This window comes from Haliaeetus leucocephalus, unplaced genomic scaffold (genome assembly GCF_000737465.1).
Source record: "Haliaeetus leucocephalus isolate CR32 unplaced genomic scaffold, Haliaeetus_leucocephalus-4.0 Scaffold495, whole genome shotgun sequence".
NCBI lineage: Eukaryota > Metazoa > Chordata > Aves > Accipitriformes > Accipitridae > Haliaeetus > Haliaeetus leucocephalus.
Genome location: NW_010972931.1, coordinates 2,833,348 through 2,850,131, shown reverse-complemented (window position 1 = coordinate 2,850,131; position 16,784 = coordinate 2,833,348). Strand labels below are relative to the sequence as shown.

The 16,784-nt window shown below is 38.7% G+C and overlaps 1 protein-coding gene across 5 annotated transcripts in view; it reads right to left on the bottom strand.

Annotated features, from left to right (window-relative positions):
* Positions 1 to 16,784, bottom strand: part of TFDP1 (transcription factor Dp-1) — a 46,863-nt gene that overhangs the window by 29,618 nt on the left and 461 nt on the right. For 2 of the 5 annotated variants that reach the window (XM_010575659.1, XM_010575663.1), the window contains exons 1-3: positions 16,189 to 16,404; positions 13,032 to 13,152; positions 3,478 to 3,544 (exon numbers count right to left, since the gene is read on the bottom strand). In XM_010575659.1, the coding sequence (XP_010573961.1) occupies positions 3,478 to 3,544; positions 13,032 to 13,049 (85 nt within the window). In that variant the 5' untranslated portion in view covers positions 13,050 to 13,152; positions 16,189 to 16,404. Of the gene's footprint in view, positions 1 to 3,477; positions 3,545 to 13,031; positions 13,153 to 16,188; positions 16,406 to 16,427; positions 16,506 to 16,784 lie in introns of those variants that run through there. The other 3 variants (XM_010575660.1, XM_010575661.1, XM_010575662.1) reach the window with 3 other exon arrangements.

Genomic DNA, 16,784 nt, shown 5'->3' with positions numbered 1-16,784 from the left:
GCAAGATGTCCCCTTTTCATCATTCATCTAAGAAACAACAGCTACATACCCTAACAAAACTCAGTCTAAAAATAACCTGTTCACAGTTCCCAGATTTCTGCCAGTGCAGATTAAAAATTTACAGAAGTCCATTTAAAGGCTATTCTGAAAGTGTTGCAGCAAAGCTGTTCAGGCTGTTAAGAACTGTTGCATAATAACCTGTTTTGGCCAGAAGTGCCAACCTTTGCTTAGCTTTCATAGCTGATTAATATACCTATCACTTAGTCCTATACTCACCTTATAGACCTTTGATGAAGTGTTAAAGAACCGTTTCAAGAAAAATATTCTGTTCTCTTTCTCCCAAACCATGTTTTTGCAAGCATGTCCTTATGACCCAGCAGAAAAGTAATTTTTTTTTTGTCCTCTACCACAGCCCTAAAACCTTTATTCCTCTGACAGCTGAGTTCCTCCTCCTTTGACATCTGGCTGGCACCATGAAGAAACTGAAGCAAGTCCTAAGTTTCTTGTTGAGGTTGCATTCTTAATTTGCTGAGTCTCTCAAAGTTGGACTTTTCTGAAAAGATGTTGGAATGCACCCTCTGATACTACTAATCCAATGACCCTGAGTGCTGTGAGAACATAAGGAGAATGAACTTCAAAAAGTAGCCAGGTTCCTGCATTCTCTCTGAAGAGCCTGCCCTACTACTGTTGTCGGAGGCAGCAGATTGGGCTAAGCGAACCACTCTTCTGACACAGCAGGGAGATTTGATCCCATAACAACAATGCAATGTATTCTCAAACTCTCCTTGTGACTGACTTCCAACTTCCAGAAAAGGCTCCTTCCTTTTAAATCTGGAGCGAGAGGAGGGAGAGGACCCCACTTTTAATGATGACCACCAAAGAAGAAAAGAAAGATTCTTTCCTGACCTCCTTCAATTCATCCTAAGAAGTACACCAGATACACTTCTGCTACCCTGTGGAAAGCTTACTCTGTGTTTATCTATTGCTGTGGACTGAATCCTCTTCATTGTGAAATTAAGAGAAATTTTGCACAAACTTAGCAAGACAATGGAGGACTGCACTTTTTGATATAATGGCATGTAATGTAGACAGCTACTATTAGAAAGCATAGTACTTTTGTGTGTACTAGTTACATTTAAAATTCCAACATTTAAAGACTACACAAAAAACCCTGAAAATTATAACAAAGTGGCAACAGAAAATAAGTACTACTTTAGTGAATAAATTCTGATACATATCTGAATACTTTAGTGACAAAATATTTGCTATTTAAGCTCTGATTAAGACTACAGAGCCTGCATATAAAACACAGACAAGTTAGAGGCAAAAAACATAAAACCATCAAGCCAAGAAAAACAGTTGTTTCTTCTCAATATTAAGAATTAGTTGCTGTCCATTAACTTTACAAAACTCCTCCTAAAAGCAGTGAGGTGCAGAAATTAACTGAGGGTAGCTTAGTTTGCTTGTATTATTATGTGGTATGAAAACAGAGCTCAACTCTCAAACTGGAGGAGCTAATAAACTATTTAATCACTTGAATTTATTTTAGAAATTCTACAAGCAATGAAATCACCTCTATTTTGCCCAATTCTACTTTAAGAGCTATGTAATAATGGAAGATTCACATTTCTAATTCTTGCTGTCTAGACTGCACTCTCTTGTTTTGACTAGCTCTTCCCTGACTGTAACAAGGTCTTAGACACAGACGCCTACATGGGTGTAAATGTCCCCATAAGTATCTGCCCTGACAAAACCATCAGTTTTACTGCCCATAGGGGTAGGGACAATGGTACAGCTGTTACGGATCAGGTATTTACCTGCACACTTTTATTGCTCAGGGGTGTGTGGCTGTGTTTACAAGTATACATGTGGACCAGTTAATAAGTGTCAGTTATTCAACACCCCGTGCCTTCTCCATCAAAAGTGGATCATGGCAGATTAGATGGACAGCCCCCTTTTGTAAAGCAATGTGTATTTTAGACAAGGGAATATCAAAGAGAGCCTAGTGAGATTCCAGTAAAATACTTGATGTACCTAGAAAAAACAGTTAAATTGGTGGTGACAGAAATTAGAAGTTCTGCAGGTTGTGAAAATAAATGCTTAAATTAGTTTCCTGAAATGGTATATAAAAGGCTAGAGCAATACTACTAATGGAGTTCACCTGAACTGGACTACAGGTTAATCTGAGAGTACTAGCATTATCCAACAATGTATAAAATCAATAGATCTGTCAACAGTGAGGTTTATGAGAGCATCAGACAAGAAGCAGGAGGTGATGCTGTCCTAATAAATTTCACCCTACTTAGTACAGTCTATCAAAGCAGACCATCTGTCACACACAAGAATAAACCAGACTATCATCATTTGGAAGCAACAACAAAGGAAAACGGCCATTTCACCAAAATCTGTTGTGAGATGCCCATGAACCAAACATGACATTGCATAGAAAAATTACTGATACCTCTTGTACAAATATGACTGACACTTCCACTCGGAGTCATATATACTATTTTGGTCACTTGCATTCAAGACAGCTGATGAAAGCAATCAACTAGGCTCAAAAAGAATCTAGGAAACAGTGACTAGTTGGCCTGTCAAACTAAAGACTGTTAAGATACCCAATTGTTATTTATAAAGAGTAGCTAAACATACTGGAGAAAACTATTATGCTGAAAAATACCACTACCACCAGCAAAATGCATAAACTGGCAAGAATAGACTTAACTGGAAATCAGAGAATAGCCTCACTATGCTCACTCAGCCTCACTACAGAAACAGCCTTCCCATAAGAATACAGGGGACAAAAATCTTATCTTCACATATAGCATAACCAGTTTACAGAAGAGGTGATATGACATAGCTGTCCAGAACTGCAGGTGACTGGAACTCAGTGGTGCTTCTGTTTTTATTTCCAACAATGCTAACTGTAAAGTGCAGCTCCTAACAACTCAAACATTTAGATACTCTTAGGTTTTGAGCTTAACATCAAATTCAAGTTTATAGCCTGTGTTTTATGAAATTGCTTGATTACATTACACTATCATACATGCACAGCCATTATCTGCAAGTCCAAAACAGTTCTGTTCAAAATATTTTTTCAGACAGGCTTGCACTAGTGTGGATGCACCATCATAAAAACTGTCATAACCCATCTTAAACTTCTACACTCCTGCATTTTTCCCATTTGCTAAAATGCATGGCCCCAAAAGATGTTTTAGACCATCCTGGCCTTTATACTTACACACAAGCTACACTAACAAGAAGATCACATATGGGATGACAAACCACCACTGAACTTCACGTGCAGCCTAAAGACAATTATAAACCACAGAAAATCTGCAGTTTGCTTGCTGATTATATAAGATATAACTTAAGATAAGCTTTACAAAAACTATGCTAAGAAAGCAGTTTAAAGCCAGTAATAAGCATAACTAAAAATCAAGAAATGGAGAGTCTTACTAAAAATTGTGTTCTTACCTTTTCCAGGACTTAGGTTTTGGTCTATAAACACCTTAAGCTCTCCATTGGCTTCAATTAGTCCAGCCTGCAAAAGAAAGTAACTTTTATTAAATTTACAAACACAGATAGCCTTTTATTGCTGAAGATGGAAGACATTGTACCAGAAGTCTCTGCTGCTACCACTCGCATTTTGTCACAAATCTGCTGCTAGGTAATGGTACTGTTTGTGGCATAGTATTTGCCAAATTTTAAAATCTTGATTTTATAAATACTGTATTCTAAAAAAGCAAGCAGAAAACCAGTTTACACCTACTTTGCTACTTTGTGTCCTAACTAAGGCCTCACAGTGTACATGCACTGTTTTAACAGATAGCTGAACACCCTTCTAATTAGAACCACTGACACTTGCGACTACACCTTTCTCTGTGTAAATACCATTTACCTACCACAGAAGCTAACAATATTATAGCAAAAACAGTAGAGGTGGTACAGTGCCTTAAGCCATTTTAATCAGAAGAAAAGCATTAAAAAACACCTTGAGCTTTTAAATTATTATTTTTTTAAAGATCAGAATATAAAGGTCTTAAGCAAAAGAGCTATAGGATGACATACAAGCTTATAAAGTAATCACTTTGAGAAAGCTCACAGTAGACGTTATTTTTAAAAATACTATTAATTTCTGGATAGAAAACATTTGACACAGTAATTCCTTGATATCTCCAGACAAAAGAGTTCCAAAAAAATAACGAACACAGGACATACAGTTTCCATTTAGAAAGAAGAGCAAGAAAGTCAACACTTGCACTTAACCATAATTTAGCATGTGGTGTTACAGAGGCTGAAAAGTCCCTAGCTGCATTTTGTGCATAGCTGGTATTTGCAGGCTGCTGCTGATCTTCAAGAGACAATTAAGTGGTTTGCTGTCGGTCAGCAGCAAAGCTTTTCCCTTAAGAGTCTACCTGAAGAGCTCTACTTAGGATTTGTCAAAAGTTCAGCAAACTAAGCGAGCCACCAGAGGATGCTGTGGTGCTGTTATCAGCTAGGTGTATGACAGCAACTTAAGACAGGGAACTTTACAGGAGGGGAAACTTTCCTCAGTGAAAGGCAAGGGGTGAAAAAGAAGATGACCAAGCATTGGGGACAGGCTGGGAAGTGAGCAGAAGAGAAATTTTGCTAATGGAAGCATAAAGAGCAGTGGCCTGTAATGGCATGGCAGCAATGAGGACCTGGTGGCACAAAGAAAACGTGAGGAGACAGTGGAACTTATGGGTAGAATGAAGAGTCTGTGGCAGTTCTGTCCTCCATTCTCCTAATTTCCACCCCAAAAGTAACGAAATAGCATTGTTTTAAGGAGACTGCAACAACTTACCAGTACACAAACCCTGCCTGTTCTCCATCTTGCCCACAGTAAGGATTCAAAGGTCCATTTGAATAAATGACAGTTCTACTGCCCTATTCCCAGGCACCAGAGCTTTTTATAAGCCTAACTCTTCGTCACACTTACTACGTAATTCAGCAGGGCAACAGACTATATCAGACACTTTCAAAGAAAGAAGGTATGCTCATCAACATGAAATCAGTATCATGTACAAAGACATTATCAGAGCTGCAAAGACGTTACTAGAGCTACACTCTATGGCAATACAACATTCCAGAACACTGGAACCCACCCTGCTATATGAAAATCAAATTTTGGTTAAGTGTTACATTGTACTCCCGTTCTACCTCTATTTCACAAGAGTGTTAAACCACACAGGAAGTGCAGTCTCACTGTCACAATTTGTTTAAATGCAGTACTTCAGTTTCTGTTCAACAGCAGAAAGAAGAGGCTTGTACTCAAGGATTCCTGCAAATCCTCTTTTCCATGAGGATCAAAAGGTATCAGTGAGACTGGAAAGACATTTAATATACTGAGTTTGTGATCAGTGGACCACCAGGAAAATGGCTGTTTTTATCTATAATGTCTTTCATTTTAGAAGCACATGAATTTAATAATTTTGGATTATTAAATCCATTCATCAGTTTAATATGCAAAAGCAAACTTGCATTGAATCCACATGTCACTTACAGTGATAATCCAAAACCAAATATTTAAGCTGTGATATTCAGCAAATTCAAGTATTAAATGCAAATCATTATTTCAGTAACTGGCAAATTAGGCAATTCAGTAATCAATTCCTTATTGCTCCCTTCCTATTTTTGTTTTCTTTAAACTAGAATGGTCTCCAATATAACCATTTCTATTAATTCATTTTATTCTTAAGTATTCAACCAGCCACCATAACACACTATCAAATAATCTCATAAGCTTCAAGTTTTCTTCTACATAATTAAAATATACAATGAAAAACATTACCCAGAACAGTATGCAACTCCAAAAACCACAATCTAACCTAGCATTACAAAGGGTCAGGTTAGTGCTACATGCCCTGGACCATGCTTTTGTGTGACTGAAATTACGCAAGTCACTGACAAACGGGAGACCATTTGGGAAAAACACTGGATTTAATCAGTAAAAGAATACAATTTGGGAAAAATCAGAGCAACAGCAATCACTGAACAAGAAGAATCCCCTCACGAACCACGACACTGATGAAGAGTACAGCAGTTACAGCTCCACCACCTTTCCACACCAGTGTCTTACTAAAGGTTCAGCTCTAGCAGTTAAAATGGCTGGTAAATATTCAACTCATTCGTAAGAGTATGCCTAGGAAAGACTCCAAGAAAACTATTTGGAAATAATACTACCAAATCCCACAGCAAATAGCACCCCCAGCTGCTTTTACTCATAATGAATACTGACTTCTAGTGAAAATTCTGTTACTCCAGCCTCAGTATGCTCTTCACACTTCTGGATATGCTATTTATTTCTAAGGCTATCAAAATGTATCACTAGTTTTGAGTCTCCTCAGTCACAGACAGAAGCTTCTGGCGAGAGAAAACTGAAAAGCAAGACTTTCACCCCATATGAAATTCTGGTGTCTTTATTCTAAAATGGAAACACTAGACAAAAAAAAAAAAATCTCTCAGTGTGTATTTCGAAGAAATTCCTGCTATTTTTCAAGCCAGGTTATTTTGGAGGAGAGACCAGGATTACTCCTCCATAATCTATCCAGCATAGTGCAGTGCCCGAAAGAAAATAGAGGAAAACATGTCCAAAGCTCCCATTAGGTATATCATAGTCACACATTCACATCGAACACAAACCAAAACAAACCCACACCCAACCCCAACTCCACCAACAAAAAAAAAAAACCACACCAGCAAGAAATATCTGATTTTCCCCAATGGAAAAGTAACCTTCTCCTAATAAGGGGTTAGACATCAAGGAAAGTCTATTTTTTGATGGGAAAATACATGTAGTTTTGAGGCCTTATCAAGCTACTTGTAACAAGGTATTTTGATTTTTATTTTTTTCACATGATAATGTAATTTTTTTTCATATTCCACATTTTCTTCTTATCTTCTCATGATTCTCAATTTCAAGATGTGTTAATTCCTTTGATCTTAACACCAGGGCTGCTTGAAATAATATCATGCTCTTAATATTCGATTCTGAAAGCTTATTAAGTGTGTGCAATTTCACAATTTAGCATTGCTTTCCTCTTCAGAGAGACATGTTGGCTATGTATATGCATATTCTCTATGGCTACATAAAGAAACTCCTAGTATCCTAAACAGGCAACAGATAATAGATATACCCTTTATCCCGGAGTGGAGACCCCAACCATCACCTAGGCTTTGTGTCATCACATCATTCAGAACACCTAAGGAGAAGAAATCAACTGACAGGCTAAACATATCAGAAAATCAACTGTGGTTAGCTTTGGCCTGCTACGAGATCATCATCAGTCCTAAGGACTGGGAAGTCTATTTTTGTTTTGTTTACAAGTAAAAGCTGAAAAGCAGTACAAGTGCCCTCAGCCTGAAAGTCAGTAAATTGGGAAATATCTTTTTGTTGGGACTAAAGTTAATCTGAAATAAGATTTGCTAAAAATGCAGAGAATTTAACTTTTTCAAAAAATCCCTTAGTGCAGACAATCATAGAATAATTTAGTATCTTACTACCAAGCTAATATTTGTGGTCTCTGAAATTATGCACTAGAAGCTCAACACCCTTACAACGGAAGTGTAATTTCTTCCACAGCTTTCCAGACTTGCAACTCAATTTCTTAATAAAAATTGGCATAAAACTATTAACTAAACCTTTAAACTAAACAGAAAATATTCAAGCTGAATTTGGACTGAAGGACAAGGAACCTATAAAAGCAAGACCAAGAAGTTTGACAAAAATGAGACTGAACAAGTACATGTGCTAGGTCTCTCAGATTTAACTGGAGAGGAGGGTCCCCCCCACTACTCTGGGCTAAGTAAATATGGGGAACAGAAGGATGCTTTGGTGGGTGCCACAGAAATACCTCTTCTATCTTGCTTCTACATAATAAGCCCATTTTAAGTATACTCCCTGAAAAAGAGCTGAAAGAAGAGCAAAAAGGCTAGAGAGAATGTTAACAGAGGTATTTGCCAAAAAGTATTTTTCACAACAGAAATTTTCGGGTGCTAGCAGCAGATTAAGCCCACTAGATTGAGGCACAGGACTGGGTTTGAGAACAAAACAGGAGATGTGGGTGCCAAATATACAACAATTGTTAAAGAATGGGCGTCAGAATGGGACAGACAGAAAAGCAGACCATTTGAGGACTGACTGGGAAAGAGACAGAAAGTGAGCTAGAAAATCAGATGGAAGATGGTAGATTAAGAGTTGAGGTAAAGAAACTGGGAGTCACTGAAAAAGTACAAGCAAGGGAACTGATGGGAACCTGAAAGAGAGCTTTAATAGACCAAGGAAATCGGATCCTGTGAGTAGAAGGGAAGAACACGGGAACCGGGAAGACGAATACAATCTATTCTAAGCTATGACTGAAAGGGCAAATAAGCTGGGACTCAGACTGAGAAGTTCAAAATAAATCAGGAAAGAAGTAGTAAAGACAGATTGAGAAAATGGAGAAATTGGGAAGGAAAAGTATTCTCATTAGAGTACATTTCCTCCCAGAGCTTGTCAAGGGCATCAGGAGGATGCCTCTGCTGTCTACAGGCACCTGCAAAGCCTACTAGCAACCAACCACACATCTTGCGCAAACTGCACCTAACTTGATCCATACAGAATGACAATCCCCAGTCATTTTACTGCTTAAGAGTAGGCAATAAACGTAAAGGCCCTATGCCATGCAATTTTACTATGTGCCACTTCACTGACAATGTAGGGGGTTTTTTGTTTGCCTTATTTTAATATCAGGAAGCAACAAACACACACAATGGAAAATTAGCACAGCTACAAAGTGGAGAAAAGCTTATACAGAAATAACGCTGCTTAACTTTAATTCATCTTTCACCCCTATCCGTATGCAAATGTCATTTGTAACAAGATAATACACTATTTTTCCCACTGGATTCTCATCTCATCTCATTCAGGGACCAGAGCAAACATGCTCTGGGAATGAATCATCATGTAAATGCAGGAGACTATTTTTATGGGACATCCAATTCATTTTTTCACAAAAAATTAAAAGGCAATTAAGATATGAAGTAGAGGACTGCAGGAAAGGAAAGTTCTTTAATTTAAAACACTTGAATTTCATTCTGCAAATGAAGTCAGTGAGAACTATTCTTTCCTGCATAAAAGTTCTTTTATATTACCTTAAAGTCAGTCTATAGGAGTCTGATCCTGCAAAATCCTCAGACCTTATTTTACTGTGTCTCAGTAGCCTTCTTCTGAAACAGTGATCATGCCACATCCTCAGTTCATGGCAGCATCTTCAAGATTAATGTGTTTGTCAACCACTCAGCAATGAGCTATACCATAGAAATGAGCTTTTCAAAAAGTATATTTGAATTATTAACACCTTAACTAGCAAGGCATAATCGAAGCACTAGATGTTAAAGATCTGGATCACACAGAATTGTGAAGGTTACAATTAAATACAGGTTAGTAGCTCAGCTAAGTGTTGTCAATCTTTGGTCTGAATATAGGCTCCACTGATACTGCACATAAATTGGACACTTGAGTATACACAGAATGACACCTGAGGTCTCCTTATTGCAGGATATGTCAAGACCATTAGCTTCCTTGGCTGTTCTTTCTGAACAGAGCAACATGTCTACAATTCAGCAAAAATTAAATAAAGAATTAATTTTTGAAGATGAGTCAAATGGTGGTCCAGTCTAAGCAGCCACACAGATCAAAAATACCACAGGAGTTAAAATCATTACACTGTCTTGTTTCTTACAGTAATTCAGTTGCCCAAGTGATATAATCCTTGCAAAATTTAAAGCTGACACCCCCAAAAGTAACTGTGAAGCTGTAAGAATGAAGCAAAACTGAATACGAGACTCCTAGGGCGAACATGACCAAAGCACTGGTTTGCCACTTCTACCACATAAACTAATCAGAAAAAAAATAAAAAAATAAAAAAAAAATCATTGTTTGTGTCCTCTGCATATGAGTATTTAGTCCAGGGAGGTACCAGCAGCAGCCACTTCCACAACTAGCTCTGGGTGCCATTCTAGGTTTGACCTTAATAGACTTCTGTTTTTCCAGCCAAATCAAATCTTTACAGCAGTTTGTTCAACAGCATCTGAACCACAGCCGAAATCAACAAGTAATGTCAAACAGGACCCATTCCAAAACCATTTGCCTCACCAACCTCCTTATCAGTGTATTACAAGGCTACAGCAGCCCACGAAGTAATTTTCAAGCAAGTCTGTGTAACCATTAATGCAATACTGGGACGCTTAGCAAATGTGAAGTAACACAACACAATAGAAGTAGCTGGCAGCGGTTTTTGGGATATGGACCACTGTCACCCTCTAAAACCAAGTTGTCCGCTATCCATCCAAGAACTGCTTCAACATAGAGAATGTTTAGCACAGATTGGCCCATTTTTCCTCCCACTTCTAATTAGCCACAATAAATCTCCATTAAGTGATATCCAGGCAAGCAAATACAAACACTGAAGTAAGTGATCCCTAGTATAACTTCACTTTTCAAAGCTGCATTTTTGTTTAGCATGTTAAGTTGCCAGCACAGCATATTTACTCAGTAATACTACAAATATGTATCTATATAGAGCCACTACCATTAACTGACACATACAATTAATAAAGAAGTTAAAACACTTTAAGGCTACAAGAAAATGCTTTATTTACACAAATAAATTGGCAAGGTGACAGGCAACTTCTGAGTTGCTATTTTCTGACTTATAAATACAAACCAACACAGGAAAAAAAAGGGAAATTCTTATTGTGTATTTGGCATGTAAAAAAGAGAGCTTAAAGATCACCTTCCTTCTGCCTTCTTTTAAAAAGCATATCTAAAAAAAATTTTAACAATATTCTAAATCCCAGACCGAGATGCCTTTTTAGAAGACCTAATTTCATAGTATTTGATCTTCAGTTTGCAAACTTTTGAACACATTAGAACTCACTAAAGGCAAATAGAAATAGATCAAGCTACCGAGAACTGGCTGGACTAAAATGGTATCAAAAAAGGTGCATGAACCACTTGAGATCCACTAAAGACTTTACTTCTCTAGTCTGCCTCACTGAAATTCCCAGTACATAACCAAAAATAAACATAAAAGGAGAAACACATGCTGGTATTTTAAGAAAAGTCTGAAAAATGTTTTGAAGACTTTTCAATGCTTTCTAGGCATTGAAAGTGCATCAAGTAAAAAAGAGCCAAAGTACATCTTTTTCTTACTTCCATTAGGCTCTTTTTTTTAATCCATCCCAAATGTAACTTCTTCAGACCAAAGACTTCCTCAAGATTGATGTAGGAGCAGCACATGAAAGCTGTTAAAAAGTAAAACTTTTGTGGTGTTCTGGCAAAATTAATATACAGAAGCACAGATCTTCTTCTTTCCCCAAATTTAACAGACCTATTGACCCATCCAGTAAAGTTGCGGTAAGAAATTAGTTTGCTGTATTTTTTTTAAAATATTCTTGGAGCAAAATATTTATTAATACTGTGAAATTAATTCACTGGATTAAACTACATACCCAAATGTATTCTGAATACTCAATTAAAATAAACCATCAATCAACATTAATCCCTACATCTCTAGATCTCTTAAACAGTAATGTCAGATCAGGTGCTGAACTTTGTGCAGGCAGAACTTCTTACACAATGTCCTCAGATTTACACATGTGCACAAAGTTAGACACATGAGCCATAGCCACTACTCAGTGAGATTAATAAAGGCGCTATGAAATACTAGAGACATACAGTAAGTTTATGCAAACTAGAGATCAAGAGAAAAATCCCACATAAAGTAATTCAAGCAAAAGACAGTAGAATAAAACATAATTTAAAAAAAAAATTTAAAATCCAATTTTAGAACGAATCGTTCCAAAGCCAACGCTACTGTCAACAACCTACGGAACAGTAAAATGCATGAGCTTTCCAGACGAACAGCTCTCAAGAAATACATTTTAGTCTGTGAGAAATTCTGAAGGCTAACAGTGGTATGTCAGTTTAAAAGTTTGTGAAACACCAAATTATTTTTCAACCGCATGTTCTTCATGAACAATTATGTATTTTTTTAATGACTGGAAACAGTCCATGTAATAGTGAACAACTGAAACAATCATAAGCAACCGCTACTACATAGAGTATTTCATTTACGTAATTCATCTATTTCGATATATGTAATTTTCGAGCTCAGAAGGGATCTTACTCATTCCTTATGTCTAGCCCCTTTCTCCTCAGTGGTTGCTTGTAACACCATGCATTGGACTATCCCCTCTAACAGACCCAGCTCCTGCAAGCAACTTCTGCTTCTTCTCTTCCATTTAACAATGGGTCTTCAAGAAAAGAGACACAAGCTTCTCTTTCTTTATGGCTGCTTGAGAGGCCTCAACAGTTCATTTGCAACAGAAGTAACTGAGAGGAGAAAGAGTGTCACACTACAAGATGGATCTTCAGCTACACTACAGAAACTGTTGATTTAGTGGTGGAAGGTAGGTTAGCCATTGATACTAAAAAGTATTTCTCGTCTTAATTTACAGGTAATTCTCAATATATAACTGAATATAAAAGTGGCCAGCAAGTAGTCCTCAGTCTTGCGCTGGGAGTTGGAAAGCAAAAAATTAAGTTACCAAATTTACTTTCTTGCTACAGTCATTCCTGCTCCTTCTTTTGATGCTGCATCCTGCCTAGTTTTAAGCATGCCAAGGATGGACAGGTCACCATTCCACCTAGGGAACTGTGTTCCGCCCCCCAACTATTAATCCCATGAATCCAGTGAGCAGCACAAGGCAGCCAAGGACCTCAGTGCGTACGGTTGGCTCCTCCAGCTCCTGCCTGGAAGGTGCCACATTTGTAAGCAGCGGAAGAGTTTACAGTAGACTCAGCAAAGTCTTAAGAGAATGGCACTGATTAACCAGAAAGAGGAATACTGGCTAAGCTGGAGTTTCTGGAGATTGTCAGCATGTGATGACTTCCTCTGTCTCAGACCAAGAAACCTCCCATACAGCGCAAATGTACATGTCAAACTGTACCCGACGCTACTGACCTCAACTTCATTTGTCATTCGGCCTCTGACAAGCAATAGAATGATCCCACTCCCAAGGTACACAAGTCTTTGGGATACCGCAAATGGTGTTCTCTCGTCCACACGTTTTCTTTCATTGTTTCTTTAAATCACAGAAAAAGTAAAGTCTTTCTAGTAACTAAGATCTTCTGAATTGAATGTGATATTCCATGGCCAATCTGCCTGATTCTCTTAGAATTGCTTCTCAGCTCCACACAATGCTCATTTACATAAAACCAAAAATGGTTATGGTCATTACTATCACTAGATCACACTGGAAAATGAGTTTGCTCCTCTTTTTCCACCTTTACATTTATTGCATTCCAGATCCCTTACTCTTACATTAAGAGTTTTCAAAAAAATAAGTTGATATACCCACAGATACTTTAACCTTCACAAACTAGTATTTCCCTTTTTCCATTATTATTTTTCAACTTATCCAGCTATAACATTACTTGTGATTATGCTCTTAAACTCCACCTGCAGGCTCTTAATCAAGGTGCTACACATGACCATATCTTCCCCCCCATAGCTCCTGGACCACTACTGAGGAAATGAAAGTATTCTGCAAAAAAATCAATTCTTTTCAGTACTTTGGTAATTATTTAATCCTTTATAAAAACATTTCATTGGGTTTGCCTGTATTCCCCATCATGCTCCCCATTTGTTCAATTATCCATTGAAGTCCCAGCCTGCAAACTTTTACATAATTTGACTTTTCAAACAGGTCTTTTCAAATTATAGTTTTTCTTTTATAAAGAGGTATCAGAAGAAGAGCTGGAAGCGAGCAACAAAAGGAAGAAGTGCTCTCTTGCTGCAGGTGGGAGGAGGGCTTCACTAGGAGCATGTTCTCTTGCGGTGCCCAGGCTCCACACTTTCCTCTTCTGCAGGGCTGCCTCCTTCACCGTCACCAGAGCAAGCACTGGCCCCAGCAGTACAGAGTAAGTGGGATGCATATCGAGCCCACGTTCCCAGGCTGGAGCGCACCGAAGCTTGCTTGGCCATGTAAATGCCACCTGAAGCCCAGACTTAACATGGTAGCACAGCACAGCCCTAACCACAGTTTAGCCATCTCAGCTCTGCTGAGAAAAAGGGAAGGAAGGGGTGGGGGCATTCATCAACTATGCCATCTTCTTCACCGCTACATCTCATGGTCAGTGCACTTGATAGGTGACATTGCAGAAGCGTAAGCCATTAATCACAGCCATATTTCCATGTCAGGATGTTTAAATCTACAGCAGTGCAGGTCTTCATAGACTCAGTGACCAGGAATTTAGCGATACTGTCTCTATCATGATTAATTCCATTATTTCACTGGGAAAAGAACTTGGATTTTGGACAAAGAATATGGGAATAACTCTCTTCCCTTCTGAAAATCCAGAAAGTCTTATACCAATTAGCATCTCTATTGTCCAGCATTAAGTCAAACCTAATAGGGCCCACAATCAGACCTGGAAATTTAAAATTTCCCAGCATTCACTATGCGTTCTAGACATCATGTAATGGTGGGTATGTAATAGTCTGCAAAAAGGTAAGCAGTACATCTTTCTTCCCTGAGGCAGAATTAAGTACGTGTAGAGGTTTTTAAGAACAGGTTAGACAATACTTCCAATTAAGATTTCATACCCTTTCTAGCTACCCCGTTCCAGTGCTCAAGTACACTTAAAATTTTACCTAAAACCTGACCTAGATTTCCATTTTTCCAAATTCAGCTTATTAATTCTTGTAATAAAGATAGTGAAAGCAATTTATTTTCCTATCCGTAGCGCCTTCTTCCATTTCTGAAGCTTACTATCACGTATGTTATTCCTGCCTTAACTACTCCCTTTTCTAGAATAAGCTAGATCCTTCAAAAATGAGGTTCGTTCTTAAATGTCTTACTCTCACTCTGCTCCCCTAGACCTTCCAGGATATTCACCTGTATTTCCAGGTGCTAGCACTTCTTCACTCAGTTGATCTCTCTCCCAAAAGCTATATTAAACAAATGTACTTTAGTACCTCAATTACTTTGAACTGTTTCCATTTCATCTCCTAGTCTAACATTCCTCTTTCATTTTCTTCCCGCTTATACGGCCTTTCATTCCCTGAACTCTGCTATCTGTAACGTACTTGGCACCCTTATCTCTTCCAGGCAAGCTCTGAGTGACTATGTACTTCTGGTTGCTTCTCTGCACATTAAGATGTTTTTCAGTTCCTTCTGAGCTACTAAAATTCTCTGCAAGGTTAATTTGCTAAACCAATGACTATTTCATGGAAATTCTCGCTGTTTGAAAGCTACAACAGTCCACATTAGATTGTAACCTGCTGTTTAAGAATTTGAATTGTATCATTTACCCTTAGCTCGCATGCTGTTGTTTTGGGTTTTGGGTTTTTTTTTTGAAGGGGAGATATATTCCAATTTGAATATGGAGTAGTATCTTGTCTTATTTTCAATAAGGAGACGTGAAAGCCCAATTATATTAGGCATTAACAATGAACTACATCTTCAGCAAAACCTGTTTAAATTTTTTTTTTTTTTTAAAGTACTGGAATGGGTAAAGAGCAAGCATGGTTCAAAAGGTAGGCCCCAGAATTCAAAGCCACTAACCTTAACGTCAAAGGCAATGGAAGTCTGTGGTGAAAGTGCCCAAAGCCCATTTTTACAGACACTGACTAGCATCTTTTGGTAGACAGAGACAAAACAATGAACACATACGGAGACTGAACCATCTTCACTCCCTTGAATATATGATGCCTCCTCCAACACAAGAAAGGCAATGCTAGTTGACAACAGTAGTCAACGACAACCCTGTCATCTGAACAGTATTTGCTGAGTTTTTTCAAATCCAATTCAAAACCAAGCTGCTTTAGCATTCAGTACGGATACACATAATGCCAATGGCCCAAGTGCTTTTATGAGCATAGTGAATTCTTAAGATTAATTACTCTGAAAAAATGGCTGCAGATCTGAAGCTGTTTTAGGCTGTTACATCTACAGGAAAACACAGCCTAGGCTTGATGTACAATGTAGATAAAGTAAGTTTCATATATTCATCAATGCCAGCTATCATAAAGCATGACCCCATTTGCTTTCGCTAATAAAACCAAAAATATTCTACGAGCTACGCTTCCCCATATGATGTGCTACAAATATACTTACATCTTTTGCCATGTTACCAAAGACTAGAAATCAGTCCTCTTAAAATCTTGACGGCTGCAGGACACAGAGACAACGATGCTATTTTCTAGAAAGCAAGCAAAGACAACATCAGCTACAAAAACGAAAGGAGGGAAAGTTTCTACAATTGAAATTACTGGCTGCCACCAAATACAATTTAGCGGGGAAAAAGTTTCCTGTCATCACCATTTCACCCCCTAAGCCCCCCCCCCCACGCTCACGTGTGGGAAATACTCCCCTTTCCCGACGGTGGGAGTGGGGGGGGTGAGCTCCCAGCCGGTGCCGGCGGGCAGCCCACCCCGGCCCGGTTCCCCCTCCCACACCGCAGAGGCGGGGGCGGGGAGAAGCGGCGGGGGAAGAGATCACTCCCTCCTCGGCCTCCTCCTCCTCCTCCTCCTCTTCCTCCCCACCCCCATTTCCAGCAGGAGGCACAAGTAGGCCCCAGGGGCCAGCCCCCCGCAGGGCCTTGCAAACCACCGCCACCCCCTTTTCTTCCTCCTCCTCCTCCTCGCAGGCGGACGGGCCGCGGTTGCACCAAGAGGCAGAGACTGCCCAGTCGCCACCTCGCCTCGGGCAAC